The following is a 27,588-nucleotide window of genomic DNA, read 5'->3' as shown; positions in this document are numbered from 1 at the left end:
CAATTTAAAATCGGGTCTCGTCTGATCAGGCCATAGGACCCAGCCCGTTTCATGTATACATGGTCCACACCATTGTGGAGCCAGCACTAGCTTGCACAGTGCATTGTTGACAACTTGGGTCCACAGCTTAGTGGGGTCTGCGACACACTAGAACCCTACCGTCAGCTTTTGCCAATTGAAAATCGGGTCTCGTCTGACCAGGCCATAGGACCCAGCCCGTTTCATGTATACATGTTCCACACCATTGTGGTGCCAGCACTAGCTTGCACAGTGCATTGTTGACAACTTGGGTCCACAGCTTAGTGGGGTCTGCGACACACTAGAACCCTACCGTCAGCTTTTGCCAATTGAAAATCGGGTCTCGTCTGACCAGGCCATAGGACCCAGCCCGTTTCATGTATACATGATCCACACCATTGTGGAGCCAGCACTAGCTTGCACAGTGCATTGTTGACAACTTGGTTCCACAGCTTAGTGGGATCTGTGACACACTAGAACCCTACCGTCAGCTTTTGCCAATTGAAAATCGGGTCTCGTCTGACCAGGCCATAGGACCCAGGCCGTTTCATGTATACATGGTCCACACCATTGTGGAGCCAGCACTAGCTTGCACAGTGCATTGTTGACAACTTGGGTCCACAGCTTAGTGGGGTCTGCGACACACTAGAACCCTACCGTCAGCTTTTGCCAATTGAAAATCGGGTCTCGTCTGACCAGGCCATAGGACCCAGCCCGTTTCATGTATACATGGTCCACACCATTGTGGAGCCAGCACTAGCTTGCACAGTGCATTGTTGACAACTTGGGTCCACAGCTTAGTGGGGTCTGCGACACACTAGAACCCTACCGTCAGCTTTCGCCAATTGAAAATCGGGTCTCGTCTGACCAGGCCATAGGACCCAGCCCGTTTCATGTATACATGGTCCACACCATTGTGGAGCCAGCACTAGCTTGCACAGTGCATTGTTGACAACTTGGGTCCACAGCTTAGTGAGGTCTGCGACACACTAGAACCCAACCGTCAGCTTTCGCCAATTGAAAATCTGGTCTCGTCTGACCAGGTCATGGGACCCAGCCCGTTTCATGTATACATGGTCCACACCATTGTGGAGCCAGCACTAGCTTGCACAGTGCATTGTTGACAACTTGGGTCCACAGCTTAGTGGGGTCTGCGACACACTACAACCCTTCCGTCAGTTTTTGCCAATTGAAAATCGGGTCTCGTCTGACCAGGCCATAGGACCCAGCCCGTTTCATGTATACATGGTCCACAGCATTGTGGAGCCAGCACTAGCTTGCACAGTGCATTGTTGACAACTTGGGTCCACAGCTTAGTGGGGTCTGCGACACACTACAACCCTTCCGTCAGTTTTTGCCAATTGAAAATCGGGTCTCGTCTGACCAGGCCATAGGACCCAGCCCGTTTCATGTATACATGGTCCACACCATTGTGGAGCCAGCACTAGCTTGCACAGTGCATTGTTGACAACTTGGGTCCACAGCTTAGTGGGGTCTGCGACACACTACAACCCTTCCGTCAGTTTTTGCCAATTGAAAATCGGGTCTCGTCTGACCAGGCCATAGGACCCAGCCCGTTTCATGTATACATGGTCCACACCATTGTGGAGCCAGCACTAGCTTGCACAGTGCATTGTTGACAACTTGGGTCCACAGCTTAGTGGGGTCTGCGACACACTACAACCCTTCCGTCAGTTTTTGCCAATTGAAAATCGGGTCTCGTCTGACCAGGCCATAGGACCCAGCCCGTTTCATGTATACATGGTCCACACCATTGTGGAGCCAGCACTAGCTTGCACAGTGCATTGTTGACAACTTGGGTCCACAGCTTAGTGGGGTCTGCGACACACTAGAACCCTACCGTCAGCTTTTGCCAATTGAAAATCGGGTCTCGTCTGACCAGGCCATAGGACCCAGCCCGTTTCATGTATACATGGTCCACACCATTGTGGAGCCAGCACTAGCTTGCACAGTGCATTGTTGACAACTTGGGTCCACAGCTTAGTGCGGTCTGCGACACACTAGAACCCAACCGTCAGCTTTCGCCAATTGAAAATCGGGTCTCGTCTGACCAGGCCATAGGACCCAGCCCGTTTCATGTATACATGGTCCACACCATTGTGGAGCCAGCACTAGCTTGCACAGTGCATTGTTGACAACTTGGGTCCACAGCTTAGTGGGGTCTGCGACACACTAGAACCCTACCGTCAGCTTTTGCCAATTGAAAATCGGGTCTCGTCTGACCAGGCCATAGGACCCAGCCCGTTTCATGTATACATGGTCCACACCATTGTGGAGTCAGCACTAGCTTGCACAGTGCATTGTTGACAACTTGGGTCCACAGCTTAGTGGGGTCTGCGACACACTAGAACCCTACCGTCAGCTTTTGCCAATTGAAAATCGGGTCTCGTCTGACCAGGCCACGGTTCTCCAGACGTCTAGGGTCCAACCGAAACGGTCACGAGCCCAAAAGAGGCGCTGCAGGTGATGTCGTGCTGTCAGCAAAGGCACTCGTGTCGGTAGTCTGCTGCCATAACCTATTAACGACAAATTTCGCCGCAGTCTTCTAATGGATACGTTCATCGTGCGTCCCACATTGATTTCTGCGCATATTTCAGGCAGTATTACTTGTCTGTTAGCATTGACCACTCTACGCAAACGCCGCTGATACAGTATCGACAGCAATAGATATATTCATACCGCATAAGGTAATACGAGACGGGGCTGATCCACCATGGTACCCAAAACACGTCAGAACACTGTTGCAGAAGCAACGAAAAAAGCGTGCCAAACTCAGAAGAAAACAAAATCCCTAAAACTAGCTAAGTTTCACGAAAGCTCGAAATTTAGTGCGGACGTCAATGCGATATGCTTTTAATAGTTTCCACAATGAAACATTGTTTAAAAATTTGGTGGAAAACCCAAAGAGAATCTGGTCGTATGTAAAGTACACCAGTGGCAAAAAACAGTCAATGCCGTCACTGCGCGATAGCGATGGAAATGTTACCGATGATAGTGCCACTAAAGCGGAGTTAATAAATACAGTTTTCCGTAATTCCTTCACGTAAGAAGATGAAGTAAATATTCCAGAATTCCAAACCAGAACAACTGTTAGCATGAGTGACATAAAAGTAGATATCTTAGGTGTTGCGAAACGACTCATATCACTTAAGGAACGCCAGATGGTATACCAATCAGGTTCCTCTCAGAGTATGCAGACACAATAGCGCCTTTCTTAGCAATCATACACAACCGCTCACTTGACGGAAGGTCTGTTCCTACGGACTGGAAAGTGGCATAGGTCACTCCAATATTGTGCGGTAGCGTTCTCGCTTCCCAAGCCCGGGTTCCCGGGTTCGATTCCCGGCGGGGTCAGGGATTTTCTCTGCCTCGTGATGGCTGGGTGTTGTGTGATGTCCTTAGGTTAGTTAGGTGTAAGTAGTTCTAAGTTGTAGGGGACTGATGACCATAGATGTTAAGTCCCATAGTGCTCAGAGCCATTTGAACCACTCCAGTATTCAAGAAAAGAAATAGGAGTAACTCAATGAATTACAGACCCATATCACTGACCTCAATTTGCAATAGGATTTTGGAGCATATACTGTACTCAAACATTATGAATCACCTTGAAAAAAATGACTTATTGATACATAACCAACATGGATTCTGAAAATATCGTTCTTGTGCAACACAGCAAGCCCTTTATTGCCATGAAGTAATGAGTGCTGTCGACAAGGGATCTCAGATCGATTCCACATTCCTAGATTTCCAGAAGGCTTTTGATACCGTTCCTCACAAGCGACTATTAATCAAATTGCGTGGATATGGAGTATCGTCTCAGTTGTGTGACTGGATTCGTGATTTCCTCTCAGAGAGGTCACAGTTAGAGGACATCTGGCGTTTCCCAAGGTAGTGTCATAGGCCCTCTGCTGTTCCTGATTTACATAAATGATCTAGGTGGTAATCTGAGCAGCCCCCTTAGATTGTTTGCAGATGATGTTGTAATTTACCGTCCAGTAAAATCATCAGACGATCAATTCCAATTACAAAATGATCTAGAGAGAATTTCTGTATGGTGCGAAAAGTGGCAATTGGCATTAAACAAAGAAAAGTGTGCGGTCATCCACATGGGTACTAAAAGAAATCCGACAAATTTTGGGTGTACGAAAATCGCACAAATCTAAGATCTGTCAATTCGACTAAATACCTAGGAATTACAATTACGAGCAACTTAAATTGGAAAGACCCCGTAGATAATGTTGTGGGGAAGGCGAAACAAAGACTGCGCTTTGTTGGCAGAACACTTAGAAGATGCGACAAACCCACCAAAGAGACAGCCTACATTACACTTGTCCGTACTCTGCTGAAATATTGCTGCGCGGTGTGGGATCCTCACCAGGTAGGACTGACGGAGGAGATCGAAAAAGTGCAAAGAAGGGCAGCCCGTTTCGTGATATCGCGCAATAGGGGTGAGAGTGTCACTGAAATTATACGCATGTTGAGGTGGCAGTCACAGAAACAAAGGCGGTTTTCTTTGCGGCGAGATCTATTTACGAAATTTCAATCACCAACTTTCTCTTCCGAATGCAAAAACATTTTGTTGACACCCACCTACGTTGGGAGAAATGATCATCATAATAAAATGAGAGCAATCAGAACTCGAACGGAAAGAATTAGGTGTTCCTTTTCCCCACGCACCATTCGAGAGTGGAATGGTAGAGAAGTAGTACGAAAATGATTCGATGAACCCTCTGCCGGGCACTTAAATGTGAATTGCACAGGAACCATGTAGACATAGTATGGATCGTTATGTGAAGGCCGTAGGCCACTGCGTTGTCTGCCTCAGATCTGGTATTTTACCACACTCTTGACTCTGTAGATTTCCTAATATTAAATTCCTAACTATTCCCGAAATGGAATGTCCCATGCGTCTAGCTCCAACAACTATTCAACATTCAAAGTCTGTTAATTCCCGTCGTGCGGCCAATAATAATGTTGAAAACCTTTTCGTATGAATCACCTGAGTACAAATAACATCTCCGCCAATGCCCTGCCCTTTTATACCTTTTCTAAGCAATACTTCCGCCATCTGCATATTGCTATCCCATGACTTCTGTCAACTCAGTGTAAGTCGGAAATGTTCCGTTTTCTCCACCTGGCACTCCATTTTCTAACGTCCACAGATCAACTCACTATCTCCAAATGAAAAAAAACGGCAATGTGTAAATTCAAATAGCAACAGTGAACTACAAATGAAAAATGACAATCGATAAATAAACCAGTGGTAACCGGAATACCAATATGCAAAACAAAAACAAGCCGCATATTTTTAATTTGCCATGAAGTTTCTTATCAGCGCACGCTACGATGCAGAGTGAAAATTTCATTCTGAACGTATTACTGTTCGTGTTGTGTTATTTAGATCATTTTTACGCTGTATTGCTTTGATAAACATTGTTCCCATTGTTCTGATTTCGTCTATGTAGTGAATAAATTATTAAATTACCTTAGCTAAGTTCCTTGACCACAGCTGTTCTGAAAGGGAAGAGGCAATTTATTCCGTTTTCCTTAGTGCGTTTATGGCAAGTGTGATGCGTGTTCACCCACGCAGCTATTAACATCGTGCATAACAGTTAAAGAATTTCATGAGTCTGATATTAGATAAGCGGTAAATAATTTGGTGTAACCAACATTATTAAGCACCATATGTATCATACCAACGTATCTACAGTTACATATTTCTCCAAAAGAGCGGTGAAAGAGATGGCTTACAAATAGCTTTTACAATGTATACTGGAGTGTTAAATATACCTTTGACACCCTCACGTGATCTAACAGAGGACAATCAGCATATCCAAATGAGCGACACAGATGGGCGTAAGTTTGTTGAGTGGTAAACGCGTACAGTGAAAATTCCTAAAAAGTAGTCAACTGGCAGGAAGTAGAACCGAAATTGTTTATCTCCTATTTAGGAAATCCCAAGAAACAGCATTCAGGATGGAGTCTACGAAAATTTTTCTGTCCATTGAGTGTCAGTCTTGTGAAGACCTTGACAATGAAGAGCCAAAGAGACTGACACACCTGTCTAATATCGTGTAGGCCCCCCGCGAGCGCGCAGAAGTGCCGCAAACATGACTTAGCATGCACTCGACTAATGTCTGAAGTAGTGCTGGAGGGAGCTGACACCATGTCCATAAATCCGTAAGAGTATGACGGGGCGGAGATCTCTTCTGAACAGCACGTTGCAAGGTGTTGCATTGTCCTACTGGAACTGCCCAAGTCCGTCGGAATGCACAATGCACGTGAATGGATGCAAGTGATTTGACAGGATGCTTGCGTGCATGTCACCTATCAGAGTCGTAACAAGACATATCAGGGGTATCATATCACTTCAACTGCACACACCCCACACCATGACAGAGCCTCTACCAGCTTGTTAAGTCCCCTCCCGAAATGCACGGTCCAGCGATACATGAGGTTGTCTCCATACCCAAAGATGCTCATCCGCTCGATACAATTTGATACGAGGCTCGTTCGACCAGGCAGCATATTTCCAGCCATCAACAGTCCAATGTCGGTGCTGACGGGCCCAGGCGAGGCGTAAAGCTTTGTCATGCAGTCATCAGGGGTACACTAGTGGGCCTTTGGTTTCGAAGCCCATATCGAAGATGTTTCTTCGAATGGTTCGCACGCTGGCACTTGCTAATGGCCCAGCGTTGAAATCTGCAGCAATTTGCGGAAGGGCTGCACTTCTGTCACGTTGAACGATTCTCTTGAGTCGTCTTTGGTCCTGCAGGATCTTTTTCCGGCAGCAGCGATGTCGGAGATTTGATGTTTTACCGGAGTCCTGATAACCACGGCACACCCGTGAAATGGTCGTACGGGAAAATCCCCACTTCATCGCTACTTTGGAGATGCTATGTCCCATCGCTCGTGCGTCGACTGTAACACTGCGTTCAAATGCACTTAAATATTTATAACCTGCCATTGTAGCAGCAATAACCGGCCTAACATCTGCTCCAGACACTGGTTGTGTTATATAAGCGTTGACGACCGCAGGGCCATATTCTGGCTGTTTACATATCTGTGTATTTGAATACGCATGTCTAGACGAGTTTCTTTGGCGCTTTAGTGTATTCAAACACAGCTCTCACAGAGGTGCATGATTAGCCATTATCCACAAGCTACATCGTGATCATTAATGGAGGAAAACTTCAATTTACGGAACAAGCACTTTGAGTACGACGTGCTCTAAAAAGTGTACTTGTTGATCCACCTGACGATTCCCAAGCTGGTACTAGGCTGTTTGCCTGCAGGAAGCTTTGCCATGTGTTACTACGATAGCTCCAGTACTAACAGGTTCTTTGAATGCTACCTGCACTTGCCAATCAGGAGTTTCATCGGCTCGTGGCGTCAGAACCTGGAGCCTGCAATTGGAACGTAACCTCACATTGCATTTTAATTACTGCAGATAGCTACTCAGTGGAGCAGAGAAAGTATTATTGATCAGTTAGTGCATATAAGGAGGAGCTGTGCTTATACACAGAGAAAACACCCAATTATTACAATAGATATCTTGCACAAAACAACTTGCTGCAGTCCTCACACCGTGTGGTAGCTTTGGCTGGCAGGCTAACACTGTAAGCTAGCGCTCCCCACTGCATGCTATAGTGGTGTGCTGCATGAACAGTTCTGTACAGAAAGGGATGGGGCACACTTTGTGGCACCACCAGTGTGCTCTCTATTTCATTCCATGTCACAAACTCCAGCTGTTGCCTATGGTGCTGGCGCCAGCACACCATGTGGTATAGAGGAAACTCGCCACCAGCGCCCTCTCGGTTGCTAGTATTTAGATCGTCACCATGGGCCGGAGGGCCAGCATGTCGCAGTCTGTCACATCGAGTGAAGCCGAGTCTGTCGCACCGAGTGAGTTCCAATCTGTCACCAGTCGCAGCCCTGTGGAAGTCGCAGTAGCACTTAGCTCCACCACTAGCTCAGAATCAGGCCGCACATAGCGAACAGAATAGAGTACATAGCAGACTTGTGCTTCACGAGCAGTGAGGCTAACATGGACTATTACAGTGAGCTCATAATGACTATCTTAACTTAAGTAGATTTCTTATTCTTAGGAATAAAGACCCCAGTTAATAAATGCATGCAGTTTGTGTTATAGAAAGAGGATACCAGTCGTCAAACAGCATCCTCTCCTTGCCTCACATGGTACAGCTGTACAGAGACAACGAGACTATGTAAAACCTTCTGTAGCAATTGGCGGTGCTGGATTAATCACCATAATAGGCCATTGTTTCTGCTTCTGACTCTCCACCTATACACTTACATGCTCGAGAAACTATTGCTGTCGCTTCTTAACATAATATTTGTCATGGGTGCTCTGTGTCATCCATACTCAACACAGGAATGGTTTTGTACCCTCACCAGACGTAAACTAACATGAAAAATGATGCAAAATGTTCTAACACCCCAAACCGCTCTCTACAGCCAGAGGTGGCTAGCGCACCGTGGGATACACTGCTCCTCGGCACTGTACATTGCCACACCACCTGCCTCCTTACTTGCACGCCACTATAGCCAACTGTCGCGTGCATCGTTGGGCAAGCTTATAGCAAAACGTGCTTCTTGTGACACAGTCTCTGTAGTCAGAGAGAGATGTGAGACTCACCGAGCGGTCCCAGGCGGTAGTTGAAGGTGACGAGGATGACCTGGTGTGCCAGCAGGTAGTCTGGTCCATACTCGCGCGTCGTGCCCGAGCTGTGGGCGAAGCCGCCCCCATGCACCCACACCATAACAGGCCAGCCACCAGGGCTGGGGGCGGGTTCCACCTGTGGGCATCATTGCAGCTGTCAGCACGAGGATTGTTCAGGTTTAAACAAGATGGTTCTCAACTGTTGCGACAAACTGAGCCACACCAGTGTTCACAGGATGAGGTGCAATGGATAGGTGACTAGATTTGCCCAGTCCGCTTGACAAAGCCCAGGGGCCACAAACTCTTACAGCGTCTGGTACGCAGACTTCAGTCATCAAAGGCGGAAATTTCTTCATAATCATATGGTTACATGCAGTTACATCGAATTTTTTTCCAACTTTGCATGAACGATTTTTTTTAATTGTACAGACTTATGTTGTTATTGCAGGATGGACATTTTGGACTGACATTTTAACATCAACATTTGTTTATGTTATCAAAAATTACTTTATCGTATAAATTTAATATACAATATTACTTTTATATTGTCTAATAGTGTTTTACAGAGAAATTGAAAAATATTGTTAATGTATGCATACACTATATGGAAAGACAAAAGACATGAAGATGTAAATCGTGACATTAGAAATTAAATTTCTTATTCCACCTAACAGGACAGTGAAGGATTAACACTACACCATACAGGTTATTTTACACCAAAAATTTATTATGAATCATCTTCACGAGTGTCCACAGAAGGCCACTCAGTCAATTCCAGATAAAAGGCTTTGTGCTCATCAGGAACATACTGCATTAATTGCCAAGGAAGCAAAGGTCTCATTAAAAACTATGTTTGAGTATTGCAAGGAATTGGTAGCCACTGCAAACGCTCAATAAAGAAAACATAAAAAGGGAGAGAGCATAGCTATAAGTACTTCTCAAGGCTTCACAACTTTGGAAAGCAATGGAGATAATACAATATTGCCAAACAGTTTGTCAAGAAACTGAGACATAATTTCTATGTGATACATGCTCGTTATCTCAGGTTTTCAGCATAAAAGTAAGCGATATTGTCTGCTATGCTACACATTTCCCCGTTTTTGTTTTATGACATTTCTGTATCGCAGCACACGGCTGGACTTGTTTTGCTTTGCTTGATCCTTTGTTTATGCGACTATTTCTTTTTCGAGAAAATGTTTACTTGGATCGTCTGTTTTTTTCTTTCCCTAGAACTTGCTATATCAGAAAACATCTATCTTGTACACCCATAATTTTTTTATATCTGTCACTATAACTATTGTTATTTTTGTCATCATAATTATAGTGACCATTATCATTATTATAGTGGCAGCAGCTACAGTAATACAAGTACTGCCAGTATTAACTTTATTAGTTCGTAGTAAAATTTACTCACACTGCCACTTCAGACACTCAAATCATTTTGATATTCGTAAGGTGTAGACTTTCACGGCCGGCGTCTTCATTAGTTAAAACTTCCTGGCAGAAAGGCCGTAGTGGATCTGTAAATCTTCTTCTTCCTGACGTTTTGTTGCCACCTGTGGGCAACATCTTCCGAGGTGAGTCAACAACTAACTGCCAGGCCGTGGATGTCCCGTATATATTGAGCGCATAGAGGGCACCACCATACGTTACGTGCGGCCGACTGTAAGCCCATCTCTGACTAACGTCATTATTTTCGATTGAAGATAATCGATTGTCACATCGTTGGTACAAAGTCGACTGCCGTCTCTTATCTAACTTTACGCCTTCTTCGTTTCCATTGAAGTTATGGTGGTGTTTCTGGTTCTCTATAGCTTCTCTATACGTGCTTGCATAATACTGCGATGTCCTAGCTAGCTCACTCGTCTCACTACATTTTATTCCACGATCACCGTCTTTAACAACGTGTTCCGCTGAGGCTGATTTGCGGTATGTCCCAGTCGACAATTCATTTTGTGTTCTGTTAAGATGTTATTGACATTTCTTTTCGTTTGATGAGAATTTTTCCGGGTTGTATGGCCGTGGACCATGGAATTCTCCAATCCCTGACGATTCGTCGAAGGCTGCGTTGGATATCTTCGGAGGTGGTCCTGGTTGTTCTGATTCTTGCCGACTGACGAGTCGGACGTCGAAGACCGGCCTAAATACTGTAGAAAGTGGACGTGGTCTGGATTTCACGTGATAGCAGAGATAAACCTTGTCAGAGATAAAAAAATTTTAACTATCGATTATAGTACGTCAAAGATAAAAACTTCTCATCGATTCTGTAGCGCCACAGTCCATATACCACTGAGTTCCATGGCTTCTTCTTTGCTGTTAAAATTATCCTCATGTTTATATATTTCGATTGTTTCTCTATAAAACTGATTCGTCTGTTTTCCCTAGTCGTATCGATACCATCGACATGGTTTCTTACTCTCTTTTTCCAGAGCTAATTGGATGATACATTTGTTGTTTGGTCACATGAAAAAAAAGGTTTAGAGGAATACTTTTGATATTTAAATAGTACAAATCAAAAAATCCAGTTTATTATGGAAATGGAGAAAGACAATGCAATATATTTCTTGAATGTCTTCGTAATGAGACAGACTGCCGGCAGCTTGAAACATAAAGTCTTTGGGAAGGTTACACATACCAACAGATACTTGCATAAGGATTCCAATCGTCATCCACAACAGAAAAGAGGTGTAATTAAAAGTCTAGTGGACAGAGCTAAAAGGATTTGTACAGTGGAACACCTGCACACCGAGTTAGAAGAATGGGTACTCCAGTAAAGAAATAAACAGAGCTTTGAGCCGGAATAACAGGAGGCCTATGGACAACGATAGGACGTAGCGATGGAAGAACACGGTTTCTCTACCCTTCACCAAAAAAATAACGGACTAAATTCCCAAGATTCTAAGGAAACATGACGTTCGACCGAGCCCGCATCTCGTGGTCGTGCGGTAGCGTTCTCGTTTCCCGCGCCCGGGTTCCCGGGTTCGATTCCCCGGCGGGGTCAGCGATTTTCTCTGCCTCGTGATGGCTGGGTGTTGTGTGTTGTCCTTAGGTTAGTTAGGTTTAAGTAGTTCTAAGTTCTAGGGGACTGATGACCATAGATATTAAGTCCCATAGTGCTCAGAGCCATTTGAACCAACGTTCGACCGATTTTCAGACCAACTAAGGAAATAGGCCAAGTACTTCGTTCCGTTAAGGACAAGCGTCCCCCTCTGTCTGCAAGTGGCGTACACAGAATTCCGTGTACGTGTGGTAAGGTCTACATTGGAACTAGTGTGAATACACGGTTGAAGGAACATAAAAGTTTTTGCCGACTAGGGAAGACAGACAACTCAGTCGTGACGGAACATGCTCTTCGATCAAGTGATCACGTAGTGAAATTTTCGGAAACTGAAGTTTTATGTACTGTGACGAACTATTATCCACGGCTATATAGAGAAACGATCGAAATGTATAAACATGGGGATAATTTTAACAGAAAAGAAGAAGCTACGAAACTCAGTGATATATGGACTATGGCGCTACAGATTCGATGAGAAGTTTTTATCTTTGACGTACTCTAATCGATAGTTAAAAATTTTTATCTCTGACAAGTTTCATCTCTGCTATCACGTGAAATCCAGACTCCGCCCACTTTCCACGGTGTTTAGGCCGCTCCTCCGAAGATGTCCAACGTAGCCTTGGACGGAACGTTAGGGATTGAAAGATTCCATGGACCACGGCCATACAACCCGGAAAAATTGCCATCAACTGAAACATCCAGTCGTGAAAGCCTTCATTGTACTTCTTTTCGTTGCTCCAATGTAAACATTCCCACAGCTACACGGAATTTTATACATCCCAGGAGCTGCTAAGGCTTGTCGAGTGTGTTTCGCAGATATTAAACACTCAATAATCTTCTTCGTGGGTCTAAAGATTGTTTCAGCATGAAACTTGGCCAGGACTTTTCCAGTACGGCCCGTTTATTTCGAATAAATGGAAGAAATACTTTTCCAGCTGACATTTGTTGTTGCTGCATGTTGTCAGACGCTTTTCTTCTGGGATGGAGCGCTCAATATATCTCGTTGTCAGCGTATCCATTTTTCTTATAAGCCGTTCGCAAATGATTTAGTTCATCTTGCAAATAAACTGGCTCAAAGATCTTATTAGCTCTGTCCACCAATGCTTTTATGACACTTCTCTTCTGCCTGGGATGATGGTTGGAATCCCTATGGAGGTAACGGTCGGTTTTCGTATCTTTTCCATACACTTTATGCCATAGACTCCCATCTACCCGTTTAATTACTGATACATCAAAAAAATAAGTTGTTCATTACTCCCTATCTTCACAGTAAACTGTATCTTTGGATTAATACTATTTAGATGGACCAAGAAACCATACAATTTCTCTTCACCGTGACTCCATACCACAAAAGTGTCATCCACATACCGATACCACTTCAATGGGCTTTTACTGGCAGAGTGCAGCGCGTGCTGTTCAAAAAATTCCATGAATGCATTAGCAACAGCTGGACTCAGACGCCTACTCATGGCCATTCCTTCGGTTTGTTCGTAAAACTCATTATCATACTGGAAATAAGTCGTGGGCAGGCAATGTCGAAAGAGAGATACTATATCAGTGGGAAACATATCAGCTATGGATGAAAGAGCTCAACAGGAACCATGGTAAACAGGGTTACCACATTAAAAATGACAAGTATATCACGTGGCTGACAGTAATCTCCTACAATTTTTCGATAAAGTGCATAGAATTTTTAATGTGATAATCAGTTTTACCAATATGCGGTTGTAACAAGGAGGCGATATGTCTAGCCAGCTGTTGAGTAGGTGATCCAATACCACTCACTATCGGTGTCAATGGGACATTAGGCTTATGTATCTTTGGTAGCCCATATCATCTAGGAGGGCAATCTTCCGTTTTGCATAGATATTTTTTATCCTCTGTAGGAATGGAAGACTTTTATTAGTCGATTGGTAGCTCCTAGCACTTTCGTTGTAGGATCCTTTTGAAGCTTTTCATAAATGTTGGAAACTAAAAGGTCGCTGATATTCGTATGGTAGCCCTCACTCTTCATTTACAACGATAGCATTACTTTTATCAGCAGTAAGTACAACAATATTGCTGTCCTCATTAATCTCCCGTAACTTTCCCGTCCTTTCTCCTTGAGACAAATTACTGCTAGGTGGCTTAGCTCTACATAGTATGCTGTCTGTTTCCACCCTGATTTCATCAGCAGAAAGTGAACGCCACGTAGCGCTCTGTATGAATATCACTGACTGTGCTGTGTGCAGTCTGTGGCTGGTTGGCATTGTTGGAATATTCGCTGTGTAGTGTTGGGCAGCTGGATGTGAACGGCACGTAGCGTTGGGCAGTTGGAAGTGAGCCGCCAGCAGAGGTGCATGTGGAGAGAGAAATGCCGGAGTTTTGAGAGGTCACTTTAAGCGGACGATCTGGATTTGTGTCCGTCAGAAAAAGGAAATTTGTAAAGATGGATGTCATGACTTTATATATACTTTTGAGCATTATTATGAAATATACATTGTTTGTTCTCTATCAAAATCATTCATTTGCTTACTACGCCTATCAGTACTTAGTGCCTTCAGTAGTTAGAATCTTTTATTTAGCTGGCAGTATTGGCGCTCGCTGCATTGTAGTAGTTCGAGTAACGAAGATTTTTGTGAGGTAAGTGATTCATGAAAGGTATAGGTTATTGTTAGTCAGGGCCATTCTTTTGTAGGGGCTGTTGAAAGTCAGATGGCGTTGCGCTAAAAAAATTATATTTTGATGGTCAGAATAAGTAAAGAGAAAACTGTTTGAGTATGTTGAGTTTTGCTCAGATTCTTGAAAATCAAATAACGTAAGAGGTTTACTAGCAGTCATTTTATAACTTTTCTAAGGGGACGTTTCAACTTTGATGGAGTAATTGCAAAAATTTCTCCTCTCGAGAGAACAGAATTTTTTTCCTTAGATAATTCCCTTCCCGACAAATCGATTACCTTCAATCGAGAATAATAGCGTTAGTCAGGGATAGACTAACAGTCCGCCCCACGTGTCCTATGGTGGTGCCCTGTATGCGCTCTATATAAACTGGATACCCACTGCCTGGCAGCCAGTCATCGGCTCACCTCGGAGGATGTTGCCCGCAGCTGGCAACGAGGCGTCAGGAAGAAGTTTTCCAGATCGACCACTGTCTCTCAGCCCAGGTAAGCCGCGCGATCAGAGGCGCCTTGTCACGGTCCGCTTGGCTCCCCCCGTCGGAGGTTTGAGTCCTCCCTCGGGCATAAGTTTGTGTGTTGTGCTTAGCGTAAGTTACTTTCAGTTAGATTAAGTAGTTTGTAGGCTTAGGGACCGATGACCTCAGCACTTTCGTTCCATAAGACCTTACAACCAATTTCCAAAAATTTTCTCAACCCGGAAGTATTAGCTAATGCCATTTTAATATTATTTGTAATATTAAAATTGTTATTTCTTAAGTAACTAAGATATAAGAAAGTTACTGCGTGTGTATGTTTGTGTGTGCAACACTGGTCCAAAGTATGAGAGTGCCTGATGGTCGTCTACAGATCAGATTAAATAAATAAATGAAAACAAAAAATTATTAGTCGTACTGGCAAAGGTGCTAATACGATTGTTCGCAGACTCACTAACGCCTGCAGCTCAAGAAATATGGGGAAGTAGTTCATACGATAATGGCATATTGTTGTAAGGGGCATTCATTTCGTATAGAGACGAAGCAGCTTTATAGTCTAAGGCACTTCGTGAACAAGTGCGACTAACGTGACGTCTTTTACTGAACGAGAGTGATGGTTGAAACAGTCCCAGAACTGTTAGGGCAAAGAATTTTTACATATTGCGAAAAGTGCAAGTTTTGATAATGCACAGTATGGACTTATGAAGAGTTACAGGGACAAATTTGTGGCAAGGATGTACTGGCAGCAGAGAGATATTTTTAACACACTGAGAATGTAACATCCCCTTAGAAAATTGTATGAATGACTATGCTGATAAACCTCTTACGTTATTTGATTTTCAAACAGCTGAGCAAAACTGAACGTCCTCAGACATTTCTCTCTTTACTTATTCTGATCAGCACTAAACTGACATTTTTAGCGGAACGCAATCTAACTTCCAATAATCCTTGCAAAAGAATGGCCCTGACTAACAATAATCTTTACCTTTCATGAATCACTTACCTCACAAACATCTTCGTTACTCGAACTACTGCAATACAGCGAGCGCCAATACTGCCACCTAAATAAGAGATTCTAACTACTGTTAGCAAATGAAAGATTTTGATAGAGAACAAACAATGTATTTATCTCAATAGTGTTCAAAAGGCATAGTATATATAGCAGTTCATGACATTCAGTCTTACAAATTTACTCTTTCTGATGGACACACGTCCAGGTCATCCGCTCTCAAAACTTCGTCATCTCTCTCCCCACATCCACCACTGCTGGCGGCTCACCCCCAACTGCACAACGCTATGCGCTGTGCACATCCAACTGCCCCACACTACAGTAGCGAATATTCCAACAATGCTAACCAGCCACAGACTACACAGCACAGTCAGTGATTTTCGTATAGAGCGCTACGTGGCGTTACCAACATAAAAACCTAAACAGCCTACTTACAAGAGTAACGAAAGGTCTGCAAGTTAAATTTATTTCGTTCTCGCCAACGATGGTCAATAACATAGGGCGTGTTGAAACTGCTAAGACATGGGGAAAGCGGCTACGTACGCGTAGAAAGGCAAAGCACCGTAGTAAAGACCTGCTGAAGTCGTCGACACTCAGGCCGCCGACCCAGAGCGAGCCGAGTTTCTGTCGTTACAGCGTGGAAAAAGTCCCGTTGAAGAGTCTTTCTGAGCGACAGAGCGAGGTGGCGCAGTGGTTAGCACACTGGACTCGCATTCGGAAGGACAACAATTCATCCTGATTTAGGTTTTGCGTGATTTCCCCAAATCGTTTTCAACAGGTAAATGCCGGGATGGTTTCTTTGAAAGGGCACGGCCGGTTTCCTTCCGTAATCCAAGCATGTGCTCCATCGCTAATGACCTCGTTGTCGACGGGACGTTAAACACTAACCTCCTCCTCCTCCTTTCTGAGCATGTAAAGCAATGTCAACCATGACAGATACTGAATGTGCGTTTGAGCGTAGACGAATGAGGTGGAAGAATGTCACCTAGGACACATGGACGATATCTCTTTTCAGTACAGAATCAGCAGAGGCCATATTGACTTCCAACTGAAGCGCATATTTGGTAGATTTCATTTTATAACTTACGTCCTATCAATATATGCCAGTTTAAAACACCAGCAAATACACTCCTGGAAATTGAAATAAGAACACCGTGAATTCATTGTCCCAGGAAGGGGAAACTTTATTGACACATTCCTGGGGTCAGATACATCACATGATCACACTGACAGAACCACAGGCACATAGACACAGGCAACAGAGCATGCATAATGTCGGCACCAGTACAGTGTATATCCACCTTTCATAGCAATGCAGGCTGCTATTCTCCCATGGAGACGATCGTAGAGATGCTGGATGTAGTCCTGTGGAACGGCTTGCCATGCCATTTCCACCTGGCGCCTCAGTTGGACCAGCGCTCGTGCTGGACGTGTAGACCGCGTGAGACGACGCTTCATCCAGTCCCAAACATGCTCAATGGGGGACAGATCCGGAGATCTTGCTGGCCAGGGTAGTTGACTTACACCTTCTAGAACACGTTGGGTGGCACGGGATACATGCGGACGTACATTGTCCTGTTGGAACAGCAAGTTCCCTTGCCGGTCTAGGAATGGTAGAACGATGGGTTCGATGACGGTTTGGATGTACCGTGCACTATTCAGTGTCCCCTCGACGATCACCAGAGGTGTACGGCCAGTGTAGGAGATCGCTCCCCACACCATGATGCCGGGTGTTGGCCCTGTGTGCCTCGGTCGTATGCAGTCCTGATTGTGGCGCTCACCTGCACGGCGCCAAACACGCATACGACCATCATTGGCACCAAGGCAGAAGCGACTCTCATCGCTGAAGACGACACGTCTCCATTCGTCCCTCCATTCACGCCTGTCGCGACACCACTGGAGGCGGGTTGCACGATGTTGGGGCGTGAGCGGAAGACGGCCTAACGGTGTGCGGGACCGTAGCCCAGCTTCATGGAGACGGTTGCAAATGGTCCTCGCCGATACCCCAGGAGCAACAGTGTCCCTAATTTGCTGGGAAGTGGCGGTGCGGTCCCCTACGGCACTACGTAGGATCCTACGGTCTTGGCGTGCATCCGTGCGTCGCTGCGGTCTGGTCCCAGGTCGACGGGCACGTGCACCTTCCGCCGACCACTGGCGACAACATCGATGTACTGTGGAGACCTCACGCCCCACGTGTTGAGCAATTCGGCGGTACGTCCACCCGGCCTCCCGCATGCCCACTATACGCCCTCGCTCAAAGTCCGTCAACTGCACATACGGTTCACGTCCACGCTGTCGCGGCATGCTACCAGTGTTAAAGACTGCGATGGAGCTCCGTATGCCACGGCAAACTGGCTGACACTGACGGCGGCGGTGCACAAATGCTGCGCGGCTAGCGCCATTCGACGGCCAACACCGCGGTTCCTGGTGTGTCCGCTGTGCCGTGCGTGTGATCATTGCTTGTACAGCCCTCTCGCAGTGTCCGGTGCAAGTATGGTGGGTCTGACACACCGGTGTCAATGTGTTCTTTTTTCCATTTCCAGGAGTGTACATCTCTCAAAAGCCATCATTTACTGGAGCGATTTTTTGTGATAAAATGACGGGAAACGCCATGTTGACACTTAAAGAAATTTCTAATTGTAACTTGCATATTATGAAAGTATGCCATTTCAAGGCAAGCCACAAACACATTTTCCTTGGTACGATTTGTTATAATAAAATGTCAGTTAACAAAAGTTCCGCGGTTAAAGCCATCAGAAGACAGTAACACACAAGGCAAGGTCACATATTACAGAAGTTCTGCTTAGCGTAAAGAGCAGGAATGCACAGTAATAACTGATGTGTGATGTGTTGCAGTTTCGCGTCTCATTACATCTAATTATTTTTACTCACTTGCGCGTTTTATAATAGGTTCTGAGCCTTTCTTATTAATTTAATAGACGTATATTTTACAGCATTCGATGTTAGATAAATATAATTGAGCTGTATCTCTCATGAGTGTTTTTTCGATTGGTCTTATTTACAGTCAAGCTTACATTACTTACAGTAAGATATTTCGTGGTTTCCTGTTTAGTCTCGTATCTCACATGTTCTAAAGATTCTGCTAGTGAATAGAAACAGCGATCAAGTATGATTGACTGTTTACTAAAAACAGAACACAAGTAACATTTTTATCTTATGTGGATGGCTATTGTAAATGTGTATTGCACTATCTGTAATGGAACTTTTTATAAGCTGATGTCTTTATTGACTGGATACTTCCCTTTTTGCCTCTTAACACGTTCACGGATACTGAAGTTTTTATTTATGTATACTGAAGACAGAACTGCATGATTGGCGTATGGATAACGGGGGAAAGGTACATTTTATTAGAGCGAACGTAGGAATTTTACGCCCGTCCATTTTCTTCAACAAACTGTACGATTTGCGAACCAGATACAGCCAACAACTGCCACTGGAGCACGTTACTATCGCGTATACCACGTTGAGGCACACACGTACGGTAGGCCTACGCACAAACAGTGTCGTTTCTGAGCTTTCAGCTGCACGGTGGAGGTCAAGGCCGTGCGCTGCACGCTCAACGCCACGGTTCGCGCTTCGGCGGCTTCACAGTGGGAATTTCCCGTCAAGCCCCTGGACGTAATCGTGAGTTCATTAATCTTCGCTACCAAACTGTCGTGTAAGAAGTGGAAATACTTCAACTGGAATTTGCCGGTAACGTATCTCCTATCTAGTTCGAATGGCATTTAATTTGCTTTCACCAGCAAGCATTCTTCGCGAGTGTATGTATATTTTAGCGTGGGAAAAGAGGGTATTACACAAAGGCTATGAAATTTTCTGTTGAATAATTCCATCGGCAATAGATACAAGGGTTGGAACTTAAATAGTGGCAACTATTTATTCACAACCGATACAAAAGAGTTACATGTTTGAACCTGTTACTGTCCTTCAAAGTAGTCACCAACGTTGTGTAGAACCCGTTGTCAGCGATGTGGAAGGCGTAGTACATCGTTAGCAGAGCCTGTTCTGTTGATGATGCGCATGGAGCGGTCTAAAGTTATGGTGATTCTCGTGTACGACTGTGATGGTGTTATCATAACATATTACGTTTCCTCCACGGCAGACCCTCAATGCACAGTATTACAGTTCGTTTTTGGAGCATCACCCGCGACCAGTTTTGCGAAAGAAGCGGCACTTTCTGCGCAACCCACCCATCATTTTTCACGACAATGAGCGGGTGCATACAGTTGAAGCTGTGGCTGCTCTGTTCGGTCGATGGAACTGTGAAGTAGTGAACCATCCACCATACTTCCCGGACTTAAGTCCTTGTGACTTTGATTTGGTTCCGAAGATAAAGGAACCATTTCGAGGCATTCGTTTCAGAACAGAGATTCGACAGGCAGTAGACCGCTCCATTCGCATCATCAACAGAACGGGCTCTCCTGACGGTAAACTACGCTTTCCACATCGCTGGCAACGGGTTCTACACAACGCTGGTGACTACTTTGAAGGACCATAACAGGTGCAAACAAGTAACTCTTTTGTATCGGTTGTGAATAAGTAGTTTCCACTATTTACGTTCCAATCCTCTTACATGAACGTGAAGAACTCTGCACAACGCTAGGTGAGAGAACTTCCTAGGTGAGACTTATGTGGAGATTTGGATGTGAGTGGCACCTGCCCTCACGCTGCACGCGGAGATTCAGTAGACTAGTTGAGTAGCGGGGTAATGTTCGTTCTAGGGCGTTTTCTTAGTGAGGGCAAAACTTGATACATTGAACTGTCTCCGTGATTGCGTGCTTTTCATGTATTCTCCTTGGAAAATTGAGGGAGTCAATACTGATCACTGCCAAGTGTTCGCTCTGGTTGTAATGATAACATCCAAATTCGTACCACTCAAGTCATCCCCAGACGACCTCCATGGCCCGGTTGGTGCACTCTTGACTGCGGTTGTGGTTACGCCATCAATTTTTTGTGGCCTCTGAGCGTTGGCGCTGGCGATGTACGAGGGGATGGGCATGCTATGTGTGACATCTGGGGGGTGAGTGACCTGTATATACGAAGATTGAATGAAAATTAATGCCTCCACCTTCGTTAATTGGGTTTGGATGGGAATATTTTAATAAACCAAATGCAGAAATAATCCTTAGACTTTCATATTTAAATACCAATTTTCACTTTTCCACATAATCACCAGCCAGTTGGATGCATTTCTGCCAACGATGAACAACGCTTCTGAAGCCGTCACGGAAGAAGTCGACACTCTGTTTCCACAACCAGAGTCTCACAGTTCTCTCAACGTCTTCATCAGAAGCATAATGGGGTCCCCACAGATCGTCTTTCATTATCGGGAACAGATGGATGTCAGACGGTACTAAATCTGGACTGTATGGTGGTGAGATTCAGTCTCCGAAGTTCTGACGTGGCAGCACGTGAATTGTGTGTGGTTTGACATTGCCATGCTGCATGAAAACATTTCCCTTTTCCTTTCGGACCCTTGTCAGCCGTCGTTTCAGAGTTTGCAGCATTGTGATGTAACACCCTGAATTTATTGTTGTTCCACAATCAAGGAAATCAACATTGATAACACCATCTGTGGCCCAGAACAGTGTGGTCATGAATTTTCCAGCTGTGGGCTGCGTCTTCAATTTCTTTTTCTGCGGCGAGTCTTTTTGTCGATATTCCATAGACTGACATTTCGTCTCCGAGTTGTAATGGTGTACCCACGTTTCGTCTCCTCTCACAATTGAATAGAGAAAGGCGTCACCTTCATTCTCATAACGCGAGAGGAGTTACCGGCAAATTTCAAGTCTGTGTACTTTCATTTCAGGAGTCAGCATCTCGGGTACCCATTGTGCATATATTTTCCGATAGCCAAGCAAAGCAATAATGTGACCCATACGTTCTTGTGAAATGTCGATTGTGCTTCCAGTTTCTCTCTGAGTGATACGACGATCGTCCTGAATCAATCTGTCGACATTTTGCTTTTGAAACTCGGTGGTTGCTGTCACAGGACATCCAACTTTTTGTGACGCAGGTCTGATGTTCCATCCTCAACATCTTTAAACTTACTCACCCAACGATGCACAGTACTCACATCAACACAGTCACCATAATAAACTGCTTTTATTCTCTGATGAACTGCCTTTGGTGTGATTCCTTCTGCTGTCAAGAATTCAATGATTGCATGTTACTTAAATCACATTGGCTGACCATCTGCGCAGGGTTCCATATTTAACACTATAACAACACAGCCGTTCAATGCTAAGGCTTCCCGCCAACCGGAGCTGTAGAGAAGAGCCTACAGAACAAGCCAGTACCTACCGTATACCAATGCAGCCAAGGTAGAGGCATTACTTTTCAGTCAACTCCCATACAAATATTTTCAGTGATGTCAGACATCTAGCCATAACAACTACTATGATCATGGTTTAGTGCTTCTCAATACATTGCAGTGCACTCTGCAAATGAGTTGTATTTCTTGTTGTTACTATCCTATCACATGGTAGGCCCTACCCTCCTCCTTCTTTGTCCTGATTTAGCTGAGAGAACAAACTTACTAACTGTATAGTGCTGTATAAAATACACGTAGCAATCGTGTAGTGATCAGAAATTCCACACTCGTGATGATACAATTTCACTCTGAAATTTGAAATTCCAACTATCATTTTATACAGTACTACTTCCAATCAAGATGTCAACTCCCCGATTGGTCAATTAGTTGTCTCCAGTAGTGGTACTGCAAGCTCATACATCAATCCAATCAAGGACATAGTGTGCAACGGAGCTGAAATTTCAAATTCTCAGCTACCTCCATTGGACTTCCTACCAAGCGATGTAATTGTGCTAGTATCCACCAATAAGAGGCAAGGAAAAAAACTAAATGGTTTGGAAATTGGGAGTTTGCGGGATCAAAACCACCAAATATACCAGTCCTAGTATCCACCAACAGGATGCAAGGAAAAACTCTACCAGACAGAAGATACCAATTTTCTTAATTAGTCAATCAATCTGACAGAGTGAAGCAATATTTCACACACATCCACAGCTGGTGATTTACCAGGTATCCACCACATTGTTCAGGACAAAAGAGTTGCCGCCACCTGATGCTTTGTTTGGTGCCACAAGATCAAAGGAGGCCGACATGTGGTGTATGGTCAGTGCTACTCAGTATCATGATCTGTAATTAGGACATGGCTTGGTATTTTTACCTCCTTTGCGACGCTCTAACGACTGTGACGACTGATACACATGTGTGGGCTACCGTACCGTACCGCACTTCATTCCATTCCTCAGTGCTTACAGTTATTATGTCATGGGAATGGGGGTGGGCGTGTGGACGTGGGCTCTACCCAAGTTGGGGAGCCCTGTCTCCTGCAAACTGATTAAGTAAAGAATATGCGTCAATATGTTATTAACACTGATTTGAATTTTGTGTCATGAGAACCTTCCTCCCTAGTACAGAGTGGGTCTTTTTACCACCAATTTTTTCTAGGGGGGGGGGGTCTGGATGAGCCAAGGGGTGGGAGTGGCATATCCTCTGGTGATGGTACAGTGCACAAGCTCAGTCGATCCTTGAATATGAAGGTGAGCACACATATGAAAATTTTCCAACAAGACAACAGTTCCTATCTGCAGCAGTGTACTTTTGCTACTAAATAAAGAGATTCAAACTGAATTTTATAGATAAATAATATATCCTCTACTATGAAATTGAAATTGACATGAATTTCATATCATGAGATCTTCCCTCTCCAGCACAGACTGAATCCTTTGCCTACCAATTTCCTGATGTTGGAAGGGAGGTGGTGTGGGGATGGGAGGGAGGGCTGTGAGATTTCCCAGAGTGGAATTGGTTAATTCATTTATCAATTTAATTAATTATCCAATTAATTTGATACCAAAAGTGTGTTTGTATTGGCAAGGGTGTTTCCCAGAGGGATGGGGGAGGAGGAGAGGGTTTTCTCTGAAGGATGGATTATCCCCAGGTGGTCATAAATCAACCCCCAGGATGCCATAAATCAATTAGCATAACAATAGGTTAAGGGGAGGGGGAGGGGTGATAAACCAATCAAGTTCGCCCCTGAACATATGCAAACCATACTGACAAACCGCCTCAGAATGAGCATTTCCCTACTACTCAGTCGCTGCACACAGTCAACAGGACAGCTACCAGATTGCTCACCAACTGGTAAGTAACTTAAGCACTTGTGTCATAGTCCACCCGCCTACCGATGTCCCTTCGAGTAACAATAACCAACCCTCAAAAGTGACACAGAGTTTTCATTAACATAAGAGAAATATTATTGTTTTGTTACTTCAGTCGTAATGATGGCTAGATCTTAATTATTTTGTGAATGGTACCTGTAATCAATTAGCTGAGGTCCAGAACAGAACATTTGATGCAAATAAAATGTTATAGTGTACTTTCTTTTAATACCTGGAGCATGCACCTCTAATTCCTTTATAATTAGTAAGTTGTAAATATCACACACAACTGTAATTATCTTTCTATTAATAAATGTAATCATCTTTCAATAACTCTTGAACTTGAGGTCTTAACTTTGACAAATTCATTTATTACATTGTTAAAGATTAAAGCATGCATCTGGCTGGGTTTGTATTCGTTAATGAAAAGTTATCTTTTAAAGGAATACTGTGAGACAATAGTTTCAGCTTTAGATTGCATTTTCAAGCCAAAACAGTAGCTGTTGTAATTTGAGAAAGGACACCACAAGTGTCTCGGATCTAAAGAGCTGAACTGGTTTAAACCTATCCTACTGTTCACTTCCTATAGTCAGGAAACAGCGTGGAGTTAAACTGACATTCTACCTGGTTGTTTGTGTATCTCTGCTAAAGCACAGCTAAGTCTTTGGCTGTGATGGTTCAGTATGCCCTGCAGACGTGGAAGAACATTATTGTGAGTGTTCTGTAGTTTATAATATGGTTTCGTATTGTTTTAGTGAAAACAAATGGATAATACTAATGGAATGGGTAAATAAGTAGATCATATATGAGAAATATATCCTGACAGAACTCAGAAGTTCCGCTCAACACTTGTAGATACATTAAATGTAATACAATGCACTACTGTTTGTAGTTGCTATGCTAATATTCTACCAAAATGTTAAATTCTTTGGTACAATTTTTCATAGTTTGGGTAGGAAAGAGTTAAATGAATTGTCATGACAACTGACACACAATTTTCCGAAATATGTAACTGGATGATACGCAACTTGTTTCATTCTAATACCGTCCATCTTAAGCACTGGAGATTGCAGTTGTTAAGATAATCGTTATAAATATTTTAACACATTGCGTTTCGAGAGTCAAGCTCCCATCATCTGGGTGTCTAAATCAACTCTACAAAATATGCACACGGTGGACCCCATGTCACGATTGGAAATGTTTGATGTTATTTTGTTGAAACAACAAGCAACATGAAAGTCAAGCAGGAACATGAAACGACTCCATAGCTCTATCAGAAACTATATTTAACAGAGAAAGATACATAGAAGAAGGGAATAACACAGAAACGAATGTTCTTACGCACTGCTTACATATTTCAGACACTTTCTGCATGCTGACCATCAGTCTCGGCGCAGAGTTGGATTCGCTGCCATTTGTGTCTGCTTGCCCAGAGCAGCATATTGGGAGTGACCATTGTCAGGGTTGTCTTTCGCATAGATATGAACATTTCGTGACTGGGAGCTAAGATAGACGGCGCATTCTTCTGTCATCATAATCTTATGGCGAGACGCTAATGTTGGAAAAGCTGGAAGTAGCTGTTTTCACGAAACACGTCGCGTATTCATATCATGATTACTTACTTCACCGATATTGCCGCGACAAAATGAACGGTAATCTTTGTCTTCATTCGATGATGCATGAGGGTTCTGAGAATGTTCCCGCCGACCGCATCCTTGTCGATTTTGCTGATGAAACAGTCAATGATGCGTTCATTATCGGTGCCATACTTCTTGGGTCTTCCAGCACGAGGTGCGTCTGTCACACACCCTGTTGCAAAGGCCTTCCTTTCCAGTTTCCGAATAGTAGCTACCGTTTGGGCTCATATCTTGAAGTAAATAAAATAAGCTTTAGCTAATAGTATAGGCAGGAAACAGTACTTTCAACCTAGAATGCATTTCCTGATTGATGTAACTGAAAAACTGTATGTTAATTTACTTGAATACTTTCCGATCGTGACTTGTGGCCCACCCAGTACTTGAGAACCACACATGGTCTATATGTATATATACAGGGAGGAGAAAAATTGTATCACGAAATTTTATGCCTGCATAACAGATGCCAGTAGGAATCAAAATTCCCAATGTTCTGTAAGTGGACAACACACCATTTTTAAATTATGGAAACTCAGGGCCACGCATTCCTATTGGCGCGGGATTGCCCTGTTGCCAGATGCTCTGGCTGCTGGAGACACGTGTGCATATCACGTTCGTGCAGTGATGAGGGGAAGGACGTTTGTATGTGTGATCCGGCAACCACAGCACTGCCCATCAGTATATCTACACTACTGGCCATTAAAATTGCTACACCTCGAAGATGACGTGCTACAGACGCGAAATTTAACCAACAGGACGAAGCTGCTGCGATATGCAAATGATTAGCTTTTCAGAGCATCACACAAGGTTGGCGCAGGTGGCGACACCTACAACGTGCTGCATGACGAAAGTTTCCAACCGATTTCTCATACATAAACAGCAGTTGACTGGCGTTGCCTGGTGAAACGTTGTTGTTAAGATGTCTCGTGTAAGGAGGAGAAATGCGTACCATCACGTTTCCGACTTCGAAAAGAGCGGGTTGTAGGCTATCATGATTGCAGTTTATCGTATCGCGACATTGCTGCTCGCGTTGGTCGAGATCCAGCGACTGTTAGCAGAATATGGAATCGGTGGGTTCAGAGGGTAATACGGAACGCCGTGCTGCATCCCAACGGCCTCGTATCACTAGCAGACGAGATGATAGGCATCTTATCCACATGGCTGTAACGAACGGATCGTGCAGCCACGTCTCGATCCCTGAGTCAACATATGGGGACGTTGGCAAGACAACAACCATCTACAGGAACAGTTCGACGACGTTTGCAGCAGCATGGACTATTCAGCTCTGAGACTACGGCTGCGGTTACCGTTGACGGTGCATCACAGTAGCGCCTGCGATGGTGTGCTCACCGACGAACCTGGGTGCATGAAAGGCAAAACGTCATTTTTTCGGATCAATCCAGGTTCTGTTTACAGCATTATCATGGTCGCATCCGTGTTTTGCGACATCGGGGTGAACGCACATTGGAAGCGTGTATTCGTCATCGCCATACTGGCGTATCACCCCACGTGATGGTACGTGGTGCCATTGGTTACACGTCTCTGTCACCTCTTGTTCGTATTGACGGCACTTTCAACAATGGACGTTACATTTCAGATGTGTTACGACCTGTGTCTCTACCCTTCATTCGGTCCCTGCAAAACCCTACATTTCAGCAGGATAATGCACGACCGCATATTGCAGGTCCTGTACGGGCCTTTCTGGATACAGAAAATGTTCTACTGCTATTTCACTGAAAAAATACGGCAACCAGCCACTTTTTACGCGTTTTTATTTACGCCAATATGCATTTCGGGTTTGCACCCATCTTCAGCTGGCAAATTACA

General features: G+C 44.2%; 1 protein-coding gene across 2 annotated transcripts in view; it reads right to left on the bottom strand.

Annotated features, from left to right (window-relative positions):
- The window catches only part of LOC126272555 (juvenile hormone esterase-like), a 378,748-nt gene that overhangs the window by 250,748 nt on the left and 100,412 nt on the right, over positions 1–27,588 (bottom strand). For both annotated transcript variants that reach the window (XR_007549239.1, XM_049975474.1), the window contains exon 3: positions 8,699–8,858. Coding sequence is in view for 1 of the 2 variants with exons in the window: in XM_049975474.1 (XP_049831431.1) it covers positions 8,699–8,858 (160 nt within the window). In the remaining variant the exon portion in view is untranslated. The remainder of the gene's footprint in view (positions 1–8,698; positions 8,859–27,588) is intronic.

Source organism: Schistocerca gregaria, chromosome 5, assembly GCF_023897955.1.
Source record: "Schistocerca gregaria isolate iqSchGreg1 chromosome 5, iqSchGreg1.2, whole genome shotgun sequence".
Classification (NCBI taxonomy): Eukaryota; Metazoa; Arthropoda; class Insecta; order Orthoptera; family Acrididae; genus Schistocerca; species Schistocerca gregaria.
This window is presented reverse-complemented; position numbering and strand designations above follow the sequence as displayed.